Source organism: Pistacia vera, unplaced genomic scaffold, assembly GCF_008641045.1.
Source record: "Pistacia vera cultivar Batoury unplaced genomic scaffold, PisVer_v2 Contig59, whole genome shotgun sequence".
Classification (NCBI taxonomy): domain Eukaryota; kingdom Viridiplantae; phylum Streptophyta; class Magnoliopsida; order Sapindales; family Anacardiaceae; genus Pistacia; species Pistacia vera.
In genome coordinates, this window is record NW_022196434.1 from 649,612 (window position 1) to 665,111 (window position 15,500).

General features: G+C 33.8%; 1 protein-coding gene and 2 pseudogenes across 1 annotated transcript; 2 read left to right on the plus strand and 1 right to left on the minus strand.

Annotated features, from left to right (window-relative positions):
• Positions 1-1,420: 1,420 nt before the first annotated feature.
• Positions 1,421-4,680, plus strand: LOC116109753 (annotated as a pseudogene).
• Positions 4,681-5,665: 985 nt separating this feature from the next.
• On the minus strand, positions 5,666-6,120 carry LOC116109754. The gene is made up of 2 exons (XM_031395981.1): positions 5,884-6,120; positions 5,666-5,794 (listed from the first exon to the last, which is right to left on the minus strand). The coding sequence occupies exons 1-2, from the start codon at positions 6,118-6,120 to the stop codon at positions 5,666-5,668; spliced, it is 366 nt and encodes a 121-aa protein (XP_031251841.1).
• Positions 6,121-7,417: 1,297 nt separating this feature from the next.
• LOC116109755 lies at positions 7,418-14,140 on the plus strand (annotated as a pseudogene).
• Positions 14,141-15,500: the final 1,360 nt, after the last annotated feature.

A 15,500-nucleotide genomic window follows, 5' to 3' on the forward strand; every position in this document is an offset into this window, starting at 1 on the left:
ACATTTATTTAACCTTACCTATTGTCTATCGGTTGTCTATTCGATCACTTTAGCAATTTACCCTACCTTATTTTTAAACCAAAAATACAGTTCAAATTGGTAGGTAGAAGTCTTTATTTATTTTTTTTTTCTGATAAGTCTGCTTTTATATAACAAGTTTAGAAAAGTTTCATTAAAGAAGTTATAAACAAGGTTAGAAAGACAGTACACTAAGACATAAACCTATTAGAGGGAATCATGGTTCAAAATGCTTCTTAGCGGTTGAGTCATCCACTCTTCTGTTCTCATTGCCAATAATTAGTGTGAACTCAATCTACAATATATTGCACAAATATCAATCAATAGCAAAACAAACTATATATTCACATCATATAAGAATTATTTCTCTCTCATTTATCGTAACAATGGTGGTTTTAAGCTGGATACTACAAGAATTTTCGGGCTGTTGCTACGCAACAATTGCATTAGGAAATCCTCAAATCACATCGATTACAGTTATATTTGAATAATATTATATATACAAACTCTTCATACAAACTAACCTTCACAACTGACGTTTTTTAATATGACAGTATAATTTTAAGTTAGATAATTTAAATAGATAGATGATTGTCAAACATGCAGGGTTGTATTATGTGCTTCTTTCAAGTCTTTGGTGACCTATACTGTAGTATTACAATGACTTTGCCTGTAATGTGAACCACCGCTCATAACATTTTGTTAAGGATCACTCACTTAATCTCAAGGATAGAGCCAGTACGGGGTGAGTCAGGGCTCACCCCCACGGACCTTGGAAAAATTTGTAAAAATAGAGAAAATGATGCAATCTGTTGTGTAATATTTGTGCTCATATTCAGCGGGAGTAACACAATATATACAGAGGTCGATGTTCTAAATGAAGATAATATATTTCAATATTCTGCCTATCTAAAGTAGGAGATAAATATTTCCACATAATGAGATTGATCACAAGAATATTTCTCAATAAAATTTATATTTGACCCTTCTATTATGTGTTATTTTTTTACCAAAGTAGCCTAAAATCCCAACATTATCACTACCTTTATTTTATTTTTCTGAAACTAAAATATTTTAATTTTCTTTGCCTCCACTGAAACAAATCTTGGTCCGTCTCTGCTTAACCAACACTCAGTTGTCATTGATTATATATGTGTTTTAACTCTTCAAACAGGAAATTTTCCCCAATATCCAGTTTCTTGTAGAACTAGAGCAAATCTGTCTTTATATAAATTTGAAATGCCTACACCGCAAAAGAGGTGATAATGGTTTGCCTCAATTCCTTCGGAAAAGTCACCCTTCTTACATTAAAGAAGAGAGAACTAGAGTTGATATACAATGCCACTGAGTGTCAATGACATTTTTTTCTCATTGTGGCTGGTTCATAGTGTTTTCTCCACACATGAAGTAAGTTCAAGCTCCAAACCAGGAATGTACGCCAGGACTTTTCCCATGTTGTAACACAATACTAGTTTGACAAACAACTAAGTGGTGGCCGAGTAGTCAACTAGGACTCTTGATTCACCTCCCCTGTTAATAGGATAGCCACTAGAGGTTTATTCGGTCGTTAACTTCAAGTTCGAGGGATTAGTCCTACTAATAGGTGGTCACGAAGCTTATCCTGTCGTTACTTTAGGGCCTCTAAGATTAGTCGAGGTGCTTACAAGCTAATCCGAACACTCCCGATAAGAAAAAAAAAAAAAAAAAATGCTACTTGAGAAACTTGTTTGAATGAAGGAAGGACATGATGTGCTGTAAAAACTGTTTCTGGCAAAGCAGATATCCTCTTAACTACTGTGCAATATATCGGCTACCTCTTCTCCCATGATTCATTACCGAACTAATCCATCGTTTTATCGTAATTTACCTTCTTACCCTTCATCACTTATGCCAAACTACCCTTTTTCACCTATTACATAACGTAGCGCTACCCCGCATTGCTACCAAACAACAACGCTGTTTCATCTCCTCACTCAAAACTCCATCAAAAAATGGATCCTTCTCTGCCCTCTAATGTGAGTCTCTCTTTCTTATTTTGATCCATTCATTTCTTCATAGAGGCTCTGTTGTATATGATCTGTTTTTATGTATCTGTTTTGTGGAAGAGGAAATATAAAAAGGCCAAAGAATTTGGGCTTATGTTCAATGATCCTCATTTTTTTTTATATACAACCAGAAACATAAATAGTGATTCTATTTATTTTTTTCTGGGCAACCCAAACATTGTTAAACAGGATGAATTTTATTTTGTGTTGTTGAAATTGATCTGAATAGCTCTGTTCTATTTACCTCGTTTTTTAGAGCTCTATTTCATTGAAATAATAATGTAGATACTAATATAGGAAAAAAACAATTTCAATTTTTTTAAAAGAAAATTTGAAGCTTTATTGACCAAATCTTTATGTATTGTTGAATCACATGAAATTTATTTGATTTTAGATTAATTGGTAAATTAGGTTTTATTGTCATACAATGTAATTTTTGTTAGATTAATTTCTAGAAATTCTTAAAAAAATTCTAATTGAATCATCAAGGGATGATTCTTTATTGGATGATTTAAACTCCATAATCTATTTGGTGGGTTATAATTTTTTTTTTTTTTTTTTGGGTTAAATATAACAGTTAATCGTACATCTTTCTTCGATTACAAACATAAATCTGACTTAGGCCTAGTTTGGGGTTATTGTTCTATTCTTATGGCACGATTCGTTTTAATGTTCTATAGGATTGCTGCCCTTCGGTGAAGAACATTCTTCTTCTCGACTCCAAAGGGAAGCGTGTCGCTGTGAAGTATTTCTCCGATGATTGGCCAACAAATGGTGCTAAGTTAGCTTTCGAAAAAAATGTGTTCATAAAGACTCTCAAAACAAATGCTCGGATGGAAGGTATTTATGTAATGCTAAAAACAAAATTTTACAGTCTTCGATGTGATAATGTTTTACTGAAAATTTTATCTTTTAGCATTTATCACAACAATTGAAATGTATATATATGTGCTCATATGCAGCTGAGATTGCAATGTTTCAGAACAACATTGTTGTCTATAAGTTTGTTCAGGACCTGCACTTTTTCGTGACCGGAGGTGAAAACGAAAATGAACTTCTCTTAACCAGCGTGCTCCAAGGTTTCTTTGACACAATCACGCTTCTTCTAAGGTACTCTTGGTTACGCTTTTTAATAGTTTCTGTTTGATATAATATTCAAAAAATAATTTACAATTTTAAAGCTACAGAAAATTGAGAAAACAATTTTTTATTTTCATTTTCTAATTTTTTACTTAAATTTTGAGTATCGTATCTGAAAACTGGTTTTCGAAAAACGAAAAACTGTAACTAAATTCTTCTTTCTTTTTTGTAATGTAGGAACAATGTTGACAAAAGGGAGGCACTTTAGAACCTGGATCTCATTTTTTTATGTGTTGATGAAATTGTTGATCAAGGGTGTGTACTTGAGATGTTCTTGTAATTAACTTAGTTTTAAATAAGTAGATTCCATGCGCTTTTCATGTAAAATTACTCGTAAAACTCGAAGATTTTCGAGAAATATCTCTTCATACAAACCAATATTGGAGCTGAAAAATCGTCGAAAATGGATCGATTAGATATCCTACTTCAAGTCATTGAGCCATATTGATAGATCATCGAATTAAGTTCTTAACATGTACTAATTCATGAATTAGCCTTAGCACCTCCAGGTTTGAAGGATTGTTTACTAGTGTTATTGCTGTCTATTATTATCTAAACATAATCAAGTTACTAATGACGGGAGGACACCCTACGTCTTCGAGTTATTTGATCACCTACTTTGATCTCACATTTAAGTGAACTATAAGTATCGGATTCCATCCGTTTAAATTTCTCTATCGTGACCCAGAAAATATTCATGAGTTTCCTTTGATTTTTGCAGAATTATACTTGAAACAGACGCAAGTGTGATTGCAGGGAAGGTAGCAATACACAGCATGGATGGTGGTGGAGCACCCTTGGCTGAACAGGTGATGCAATTTTCTCCCAATTTGCAGCTTAATAAGTTTAATTATAAATAAATTTTAGTCACCATCTGGCCTAAATCAAATCTAATAATCAAATTCTTGAAATTGACCATTGGTGTAAGACACACAAGCAACAACACTAACCCCACTAATACCATCTCTCCACCATTCCTTTTTTAACACCTTTTAACTTACTTAACTCACAAGTTCTACTAGTTCCGTCAAGTCTTATGCGACATATCATATTATTTGTATATTCATAATACGTTTATATTTTCATTTCTTTGTTTTATCGTCTTATTGTANTTAACCTCAAGGATGGGGCCACTACGGGGTGAGTGGGGGCTCATGCCCCCATAGACCTTGGAAAAATTTTATATTTGTACCCTTCTACTATTATGTGTTATCGCTACCTTTATTTTATTTACCAAAGTAGCCTAAAATCCCAACATTATCACCACCATTATTTTAATTTTCTTGTGGCCCCACTGAAATAAAATCCTGGCTCCGTCCCTACTTAACCCCCGCTCAATTGTCAATGATTGCATATGTGTTTTTAACTCTTCAAACAGTTTCCTCAGTGTTTAGTTACTCTTGTAGAACTAGAGCAAATCCGTCAGTGTTCATTAATGAAAAAGCTTAGAGGGCGACTGGTTTATTATTTTGGATAAGATTTTAGAGATAGTATTAGATAATTAAATATGAAAGTATTATGAGGTAAAATTAAAAAATTTATAAAAAAATCCCTAAGTTTGCTAATTTAATAAATACCCTAGTATATGAAAATATGTAAAATGACAAAAAGACCTCTACCATCCGCTTTGCCAGATGCTGGCCACTATCGTAGGAATCTGACCAGAAAATTATATAACGACACATACCGACTGGATTTGGCCGATAAGACATCATTATGGCTTTTTCCAGCCAGATCCACCACGGATCTGGCCGAAAAAGGTCAGATCTACGGCTATATGTGGCCATCGACGGCCAAAAAAGGCCAAAGAAGGCCATCTTTGACCGTGGCTGACGGCTAAAGATATGGCCGTCATTACCACCAAGATTTGGCCTTCGTTGTCGATCAACGATGGCTAAGATTTGGCTGTCGTTGACCATCAACGATGGCCAGATCTGGGCTTTTCCTGCCAGATCGGTGAATTACCGGCTAATTTCGATCGGTAATTCACCGTTGTGGTAGATTCTGATTACCACCGACGGTGGTTGTCAGAATCTGGCAAGCATGGATCACAGGGGTGTTTTTGTTACTTTTTAAACTTTTTTTTATGGGGTATTTAGAAATTAATAACTTTATGAGGTCTAAAAATAATTAAAAAATACGTTAATATTTCTAGAATAACGTGTCAAACATTATTTGGAATAGAGTAGAACCACCGAAAGAGAATGAGATTATATCACCGCCATAGTTGAATATAGTCTCAGACTCGACTTCAACCAAATCCTCATTGAAAACATTCGGTTGCAGAGCAACTTATCCATTATAGGAGCTCTAGAGAAATCTAAAGATATAATATCCTTACACATAGATATCATCATCCCCCGTGGTATGGCACACCACACATCAGTAAAAACTGAATGGATACCCAATGCTTCTTCCATCTCAGATCACTCAAGTTCCTCAGTGTTACACCGTTCGATACCTTAACAATACTGGAAACATAGATCCTTTATCAAAGGACATCCAGCAAGTATATTCTCAATGACTTCATCAGCAGCGAAATTTAACACATCTACTGATTCAGCACATAAAACCATTTGAGGCAAACTGTACTGCAAGTCAGCAGAAACAAGAGGGCATATCATATTCCAACTCTTTGACATGACATCCTATAGCATATTCAACTCTTTGGTGGATGAACAATCCATTTCTTATTCTCATTGTGCGCCGGTTCATAAGTGTTTTCTCCACACATTGAAGTAAGTTCAAACTCCAAAACCAGGAATGTATGCCAGGATTTTTCCCATGTTGTAGACACAATACTAGTTTGAGAAACTTGTTTGAATGAAAGGAATGACAGGATGTGATGTAAAATTGGTTCTGGCAAAGCAGATATCCTCTCCACTATTGCAGATATATCGGCTACCTCTTCTCCCATGCTAATTACCTGAACCAATATATCGATATTTATCCAAAATTCTAACATGATTTTACCTTCTTACCCTTCATCACTTATGACAAAACTACCCTTTGCCTAATTACATATAAATAGCGCTCCAGCAAGCTAACAACAAACGCTGTTTCATCTTCTCACTCAAAACTTTATCAAAAATGGCTCACTTCTCTGCCTCTAATGTGAGTCTTGTTAAACAATCCAAAGAAAATAATAAAAAGAGGAGGCTAGGGTTTCATTGATATTGCACAATTCAATTGAATACAAAAAATATGATTTAACCTAAATACAAAGATATATATATAGGCTAAACAAAGGAAATAATGAAAAGACAAACGTAGATGGAGATATCAAAGGTCTTTGATAGGGACTCTGAAGCCATATTATTTACGAGGTTCTGAATTCATCCTGTGTTAATGTAGGAAACCACTAGAGTTTTATTTGCCGATAGTTTCAAGGTCTTGAAGGATTAGTTGAGAGGCACGGTAAAACTAGTTTTTATACTATTAGCATACTTTAAATCCTGAGCTCATAAGGAATTTCTTAGGATGTCTTCCAATGTAATTCATCAATCATTAAATGAATTTACAAAAAGAATCTGAGCATTTCCAGTGGCTATATGGTGTGCATTTTTATGCAGATATAGTGCGATTGGTTGCACTTTAAATATGTATTTAAAGTGCAACCCAATACGGTCAAGTCAAATGGCCGGCCGGGTTCTAGTTTTTAAAACAGAGAGGTAAGGTTGCGTTTGTGTTACAGAGTTACTGGACTACAGCACACAATTCATTTTAATAACAAAATTAGTCTCACTCTAAAACGGTATCCAAGTGGGTTAAACAAAGGAAAAAAAACACCGGTTCTAACAAAATGATGCTCTTCCTCCAGCTGCTCATCAACCAGGCTAGCTTATTTTAACCCAAAACTGCAACACTTTTAATGGTTTTTTTGTCAAGTGAAGCGTCAATATTAACTCTTTGCACACAATGATCACAACCCTTGTCATCTTCTCCAAAAGATTTTTTGTTTGGCTTTAACTTGAAAACTTCTTCATGAAAAGAAAAGTTTCAGTTTCTTACTTGAATGCTTGATCAATCACAGGCCAGAATCCACTCAACTCAGACACAGATGAACTCAAAACAGGTTTATTGTTTTACATCTCCCTCTCTTCATCTCTCCACTTGTGTCATTAATTACAAGCAGCCAACACCATAAATACTTACTGATTCAACTCTTTAATTTGAAGGGTACTAAGAACATAAATGAAGAAGGATATTCCAAAATGGGGTCAACTCCACCAAGCTGTGTACACAAGTGTTATGGGTGCAATCCATGTGAGGCCATTCAAGTTCCCATCATCGGCAAGCACAAGAAGGGCCATTTGGGCATTCAGTATGCAAATTATGAACCTGAGGGATGGAAATGCAAGCGTGGCCCTTCTTTTTACAGCCCTTAGGCTTTGCCATCATCACATATTATATTTTGCTCTAAATGTATCTCCCTCTTATTGTCATCTCATTGTACAAAAACTCAACTTGGCAATGAATTAGCTGTTTGAAATTTTATTTTTTTTCCCCTTTTAAAGAATGTAATGTCACTTAATCGCAAATAAGATCTTGTTGTAGTACAACTGCGACATAGTGAGAAGCCGATAACCGAGTTCACTTACTTTATTATTGGTTAATTGTATTACAACAACATATACTGAAAAAAAAAAAAAAAAAAAAAAAAGTATTCCAAAGAACCAATTAAACTGTAGATGAAAGACATCAACAATGGATTGATAGGGACTCAATGGGTTGATAGGGACTCTTTGATGTATTGTTCAAAAGATCTTGAATTCAAGTGCCGCATCGGGTGCTAATATAGATAGTCACTAGAGCTTTTATCCAGCCGGTAGTTCTAAGGTCCCGAAAGATTAGTTAAGATACATGTAAACAGGCTCGGATACCTCCAGTCATAAAACAAAAAAATAAAAAAACAAAACAAAACAAAAAAAAAGCCAATGGTTGGCCACATGGGAAATAGACTTTATGCCATTAGCATACTTCCTGAGCTTCATGAGGAATTTCTAGGGATGTCTTCCAATTGTAACTCGGTCATTCAATTTAATAATGCATTTACAAAGACGAATGAGCCTCCAATGCAGAAATAGTAATCCTTTTTTGTTATATGACAATGTATGCACTGGATATGCAAGAAGCAATAAACAAAATAAGACAATATAATTAGAAAACCCTAAAGATGCCAAACGAGCATTTTCCCATTTGTTATATGGTGTACACGTATATATATTCAACACAAAAATGATCAATAGACAATCCATAGACATCAATGAATTGGTCACCAATAAGGGTCTATCAGTTTCCTTTGGATATAATTTTTATGTTTTAGGATTCTTTATACCGATAACGAAATTTGGCTATCGGTCGGTCCAATAAGGGTTTATTGATTTGACTATTGATTACCTTTGTGTTGAACTATATTGATTAGTTATTGCTCAAAAATATTCTCAAACAAAACAAATTATATCTGATAGACACGGATAGACCCCGAAAAACAGAAATTTAGCTTTGTCGTTCGAGTGACCAATAACCAGCAGATAGACATTTATTTAACCTTACCTTATTGTCTATCGGTTGTCTATCGATCACTTTTAGCAATTTAACCCTACCTTATTTTTTAAACCAAAAAATACAGTTCAAATTGGTAGGTAGAAGGTCATTATTTATTTTTTTTTCCTTGATAAGTCTGCTTTTATATAACAAGTTTAGAAAAGTTTCATTAAAGAAAGTTATAAAACAAGGTTAGAAAGACAGTAGCAACTAAGCCCATAAATCATATAGAGGAGAATCAATGGTTCAAAATGCTTCTTAGCGGTTGAGTCATCCACTCTTCTGTTCTCATTTGCCAATTAATTAGTGTGAACTCAATCTACAATATATTGCACAAAATATCAAGTCAATAGCAAAACAAACTAATATATTCACATCATATAAGAATTATTTCTCTCATTTATCGTAACAATGGTGGTTTTTAAGCTGGATACACTACAAGAATTTTCGGGCTGTTGCTACGCAACAATTGCATTAGGAAATCCTCAAATCACGTCAAATTACATGTTATATTTGAATAATATTATATATATAAACTTACTTATACAAATTGACGTGTTTTAATATGAAAGTATGATTTTAAATTAGAGATATTTTAAATAGGGTAGATGATATGTCAAACATGCAGAGTTGCTACATCAGTTTGTAAATAATAGATTGTATAATTAGTTTGTACATTAACATTACTCTATTAATATTAAGGTCTCCATATCTTGACATGATACGGGAACGGTTTTGCAGCATTCACCAATCTCTCCCTCATAAATTAGCTCCTTAAAAGAATAACACAAATTGAAACACAAGTAAATTGCAATAATATTGTTATAAGCATGTAAAAGACTGTTATAGACATTAAAATAAATAGGCACAAGAATTATAGTAAGACCATTATATTTCTTGTCTATTATGCGCTTCTTTCAAGTCTTTGGTGACCTATACTTGTAGTATTACAATGACTTTGCCTGTAATGTGAACCACCGCTCATAACACTTTGTGTTAAGGATCACTGCACTTAACCTCAAGGATTGAGCCAGTACGGGGTGAGTCGGGGCTCATACCCCCACTGACCTTGGAAAAATTTGTAAAAACTAGAGAAAAATGATAAGCAATCTGCTGTGTAATATTTTGTGTGTTTATATTCAACGGGAATAGCACAAATATATACAGAGGTTGATGTTCTAAAATAGGAAGATAAATATATTACAATATTCTACCTATTCTAAAGTAGGAAGATAAATATATTACACATAATGAGATTGATCACAAGAATATTTCTCAATAAAATTTATATTTGACCCTTCTATTATGTGTTATTTTATTTAGCAAAGTAGCCTAAAATCCCAACATTATCACTACCTTTATTTTATTTTTCTGAAACCTAAAATATATTTTAATTTTCTTTGCCCCCACTGAAACAAAATCTTGGCTCCGTCTCTGCTTAACCAACACTCAGTTGTCATTGATTATATATGTGTTTTAACTCTTCAAACAGGAAATTTTCTCCGATATCCAGTTATTCTTGTAGAACTAGAGCAAATCTGTCTATATATTATAAATTTGAAATGCTCTACACAGCAAAATAGAGGTGATATGGTTTGCCTCAATTCCTCCGGAAAAGTCACCTTCTTGACAAGATACATCAAAAGAAGAAGAGAACTAGAGTTGATATACAATGCCACTGAGTGTCAATATTCTTTGAGAAGAAACAAAGGCCAGCTACCAGTAGAGTAGAACCACCGAAAGGGAAAGAGATTATTTCACCGCTACAGTTGAATATACTACTCAAATTAGGAGTCTCAGACTTGACTTCAACCAAACCCTCATTGAAATTTAGAGATTGGTTGCAGAGCCAGTTATCCATATAGGAGCTCTAGAGAAAGCTAAAGATTTAATATCCTTATACATAGATATCTTCATCTCCCGTAGTATGGCACACCACCCATCAGTAAAAACTGAATGGACACCCAATGCTTCTCCCATCTCAAATCACTCAAGTTCCAGCGAAGTTTAACACATCTACTGATTCCACACATAAACCATTAGGCAAACTGTACTGCAAGTCAGCAAAAAAAAGGGCTATCTATTCCAACTCTTTGACGTGACATCCTATAGCATATTCAACTCTTTGGTGGATGAACAATCCATTTCTTCAGGCATATAGACAAGAAGTCAAGTGAGAGCATTTTTATCTCATTGTGCGCTGGTTCATTAGTGTTTTCTCCACAACATGAAGTAAGTTCAAGCTCCAAAACCAGGAATGTAAGCCAGGACTTTTCCCATGTTGTAGACACAATACTAGTTTGACAAACCACTAGTGGATGGCCGAGTAGTCAACTAGGACTCTTGATTCACCTCCCTGTAATAGGATAGCCACTAGAGGTTTATTCGGTCGTTAACTTCAAAGTTCGAGGGATTAATTCTACTAATAGGTGGGTCACTAAAGCTTATCTGTCGTTAACTTTAGGGCTCTAAAGATTGTCGAGGCACTTACAAGCTAATGGACACCCTTGGGTAAGAACAAAAAAAAAAAAAAAAAAAAAATACTACTTTGAGAAACTTGTTTGAATGAAAGGAATGACATGATGTGCTGTAAAACTGGTTCTAGCAAAGCAGATATCCTCTTTACTATTGCAGATATATCGGCTACCTCTTCTCCCATGATAATTACCTGAACTAATACATCGATATTTATCCATAATTTACCTTCTTACCCTTCATCACTTATGACAAAACTACCCTTTACCTAATTACATATAAATAGCGCTCCAGCAGGCTAACAACAAACGCTGTTTCATCTCCTCACTCAAAACTCCATCAAAAATGGATCACTTCTCTGCCTCTAATGTGAGTCTCTCTTTCTTATTTTGATCCATTCAATTTCTTCATAGAGGCTCCGTTTGTATATGCTCTGTTTTTATGTACTCTGTTTTGTGGAAGAGGAAATATAAGAAAGGCAAAGAATTTGGAGCTTTATGTTTCATGAATCCTCATTTTTTTTATACAACCAAGAAAACATAAATATGGGATTCTATATTATTTTCTGGGCAACCAAACATTGTTTAAACAGGATGACTTTTTATTTGTGTTGTTGAGAATTGATCTGAAATAGCTCTGTTCTATTTACTCGGTTTTTAGATGCTCTATTTCATTGAAATAAATAATGATAATAATAATAGAGGAAAAAAAACAATTTCAATTTTTTTAAAAGAAAATTGTAAGCTTTATTGACCAAATCTTTATTGTATTTTGAATCACATGAAATTTATTTGATTTTAGATTAATTGGGAAATTAGGGTTTATTGTCATACAATGTAATTTTTGTTTGATTAAATTCTAGAAATTCTTAAAAAAATTCTAATTGAATCATCAAGGGATGATTCTTTATTGGATGATTTAAACTCCATAATCTCTTTGGTGGGTTATAATTTTTTTTGTTAAATATAACGGTTAATCTTACGTCTTTCTTCAATTACAAACATAAATCTGACTTAGGCCTAGTTTGGGGTTATTGTTCTATTCTAATGGCACGATTCCTTTTAATGTTCTATAGGATTGCTGCCCTTCCGTGAAGAACATTCTTCTTCTCGACTCCGAAGGGAAACGCGTCGCTGTGAAGTATTTCTCCGATGATTGGCCAACAAATGGTACTAAGTTAGCTTTCGAAAAAAATGTGTTCATAAAGACTCTCAAAACAAATGCTCGGATGGAAGGTATTTATGTAATGCTAAAAACAAAATTTTGCAATCTTCGATGTGATAATGTTTTATTGAAAATTTTGTCTTTTAACATTTATCACGACAATTAAAATGTATGTATATGTGTTCATATGCAGCTGAGATTGCAATGTTTCAGAACAACATTGTTGTCTATAAGTTTGTCCAGGACTTGCACTTCTTCGTGACCGGAGGTGAAAATGAAAATGAACTTCTCTTAACCAGCGTGCTCCAGGGTTTCTTTGATGCAATCACGCTTCTTCTAAGGTACTCTTGGTTACGCTTTTTAATAGTTTCTGTTTGATATAATATTCAAAAAATAATTTACAATTTTAAAGCTACAGAAAATTGAGAAAACAATTTTTTATTTTCATTTTCTAATTTTTTACATAAACTTTGAAAATCGTATCTGAAAACTGGTTTTTGAAAAACGAAAAACTGTAACTAAATTCTTCTCGCTTTTCTGTAATGTAGGACCAATGTTGACAAAAGGGAGGCACTTAAGAACTTGGATCTCATTTTTTTATGCGTTGATGAAATTGTTGATCAAGGGTGTGTACTTGAGATCTTCTTGCAATTAACTTAGTTTTAAATAAGTAGATTCCATGTGCTTTTCGTGTAAAATTACTCGTAAAACTCGAAGATTTTCGAGAAATATCTCTTCATACAAACCAATATTGGAGCTGAAAAATCGTCGAAAATGGATCGATTAGATATCCTACTTCAAGTCATTGAGCCATATTGATAGATCATCGAATTAAGTTCTTAACATGTACTAATTCATGAATTAGCCTTGGCACCTCCAGGTTTGAAGGATTGTTTACTGTTGTTATTGTTGTCAACTATTATCTAAACATAATCAAGTTACTAATGACGGGAGGACACCCTACGTCTTCGAGTTATTTGATCACCTACTTTGATCTCACATTTAAGTGAACTATAAGTATCGGATTCCATCCGTTTGAATTTCTCTATCGTGACCCAGAAAATATTCATGAGTTTCCTTTGATTTTTGCAGAATTATACTTGAAACAGACGCAAGTGTGATTGCAGGGAAGGTAGCAATACACAGCATGGATGGTGGTGGAGCACCCTTGGCTGAACAGGTGATGCAATTTTCTCCCAATTTGCAGCTTAATAAGTTTAATTATAAATAAATTTTAGTCACCATCTGGCCTAAATCAAATCAAATAATCAAATTCTTGAAATTGACCATTGGTGTGAGACAGACAAGCAACAACACTAACCCCACTAATACCATCTCTCCACCATTCCTTTTTTAACACCTTTTAACTTACTTAACTCACAAGTTCCACTAGTTCCGTCAAGTCTTATGCGACATATCATATTATTTGTATATTCATGATACGTTTGTATTTTCATTTCTTTGTTTTATCGTCTTATTGTAAGAATAACATGATACGTTTGCAGTATTCTAGACTCGGCCAACTGATATGGTTGCTAATATCTTTCACTTTGTAACTCCTTCACTTGAATTATCACGTCTTCTATGACATTTCATAAGTGTACGTGTAATATTTATACGTATGTTGTATTGTGGACTCGATCGGTCAACTGATGTGGATGCTGACGTGTTTCGTGTTGTACCTTTTGCAGACTCTATCTCAGGCATTGGCTACAGCAAGAGAACACATAACAAGAACACTTCTGAGATGATGTGGGCACTGACTCAGCATTCTTTTGCTCTTTTTTTATTTATTGACCTTAAAATAATGTTGGATTTAGGTAACATTTCTAGTGCCATTTGATAGATGCATGCATCTAGCTCATCTCTTATTTTTTTTTTTTTTTTTAATCTCTTTGTGGCCTGTCAAAAGCCACAACTTTTGTTAAAAAATCTCTAAAAAATTCTAGTGTTTACCCTGAAATAATATCAAACATTTGAAAATACCCAATAGAGTCTCACCCTAAATTCGATATTATTATGAATCAATCAAGAAACAAAACTATATCACTATTCTAGCTCCCAGAATTTAAGTGGGTGATCATAATGATTGACGGTGGGATGTTGTGTTAGTCTCCTAAAATAATTAGTCGTGGTGTGTGTAAGCCAATCCGGACACGCTGTTTAAAAAAAAAAAATTATACCATTATCATTCTAGGTCTGACAAAATATTTTGATATAATTAGAAGTTATATTTGTCGCACATCATCAATTTGGTAAATTGTTATGGTGTATATATATGTGGTTGGACTCTCTCGTAACTTGACCTTGCTTTTAAGAGTGAGTTATATAAAACTGGGTAAAGATCAACTCTATTAGGCTCACATGGAGAAGATCTCATGGTAAATAACAAGATTACTATGAAAAACCAGAAACGTTTACCTATGATCTTGTGGCAATCGATTCTGGGTAAGAACCGGAATCGATGTCCAGGTACCCGATCGTTCCAGTTCTAGCGTATTTTTTTGTCCACCTGTACTATAAATATCCTGTAAAATTTAAATGACTAAAATACCCTGCTAACGACATTTGTGTCGGTCGTACAGAGTCAGAATATCTTTCTTCGTGTACATCCAGAAGGCGAAAAACCAACGTGGGCGTCTGGACAAATTCAAAAGAGTACAAATGAGGAAAAAGTCAATAAATCTGACGGTGCAGGAGACGTGTTGTTTCAATCAGAAGATTCCTAGTAAATTCAAAGACGTTTGATGGACGACCACCAGTCGTTATCCCATTTCTGATTGATGGGCCTGTCCCACGCGTTCGAATATACAAAAATAAATTTATTTATTTTATTTTAATCTCCCCCTTCAACTATTTAAATTTGGGTCAATTTACTAGCACATGGTTTATAATTTTTTATTATTTAATCTATCAATTTAATTAATTTAATATTAAAATTCCTTCAAATTATTTATCTATCATATGGGTTTATCAAATTTATATTTAATTTACAACCAAAATGACTTTCAACACGCTTTGAAATAGTTTTATATTATAAATAATTTTATATTAAAATATATTTATTTTAGTCAATTCAAACGTTTTAAAGTATTAAATTGTATTGAACGG

Excerpts from the sequence above, each read along its gene's own strand:
- LOC116109754 (XM_031395981.1), bottom strand. The coding sequence starts at position 6,120 with ATGGGAGAAGAGGTAGCCGATATATCTGCAATAGTGGAGAGGATATCT. Across the intron at positions 5,795-5,883 it reads ATGAGAATAAGAAATGGATT|TACAGTTTGCCTCAAATGGT; the intron begins GTTCATCCACCA and ends GCTGACTTGCAG.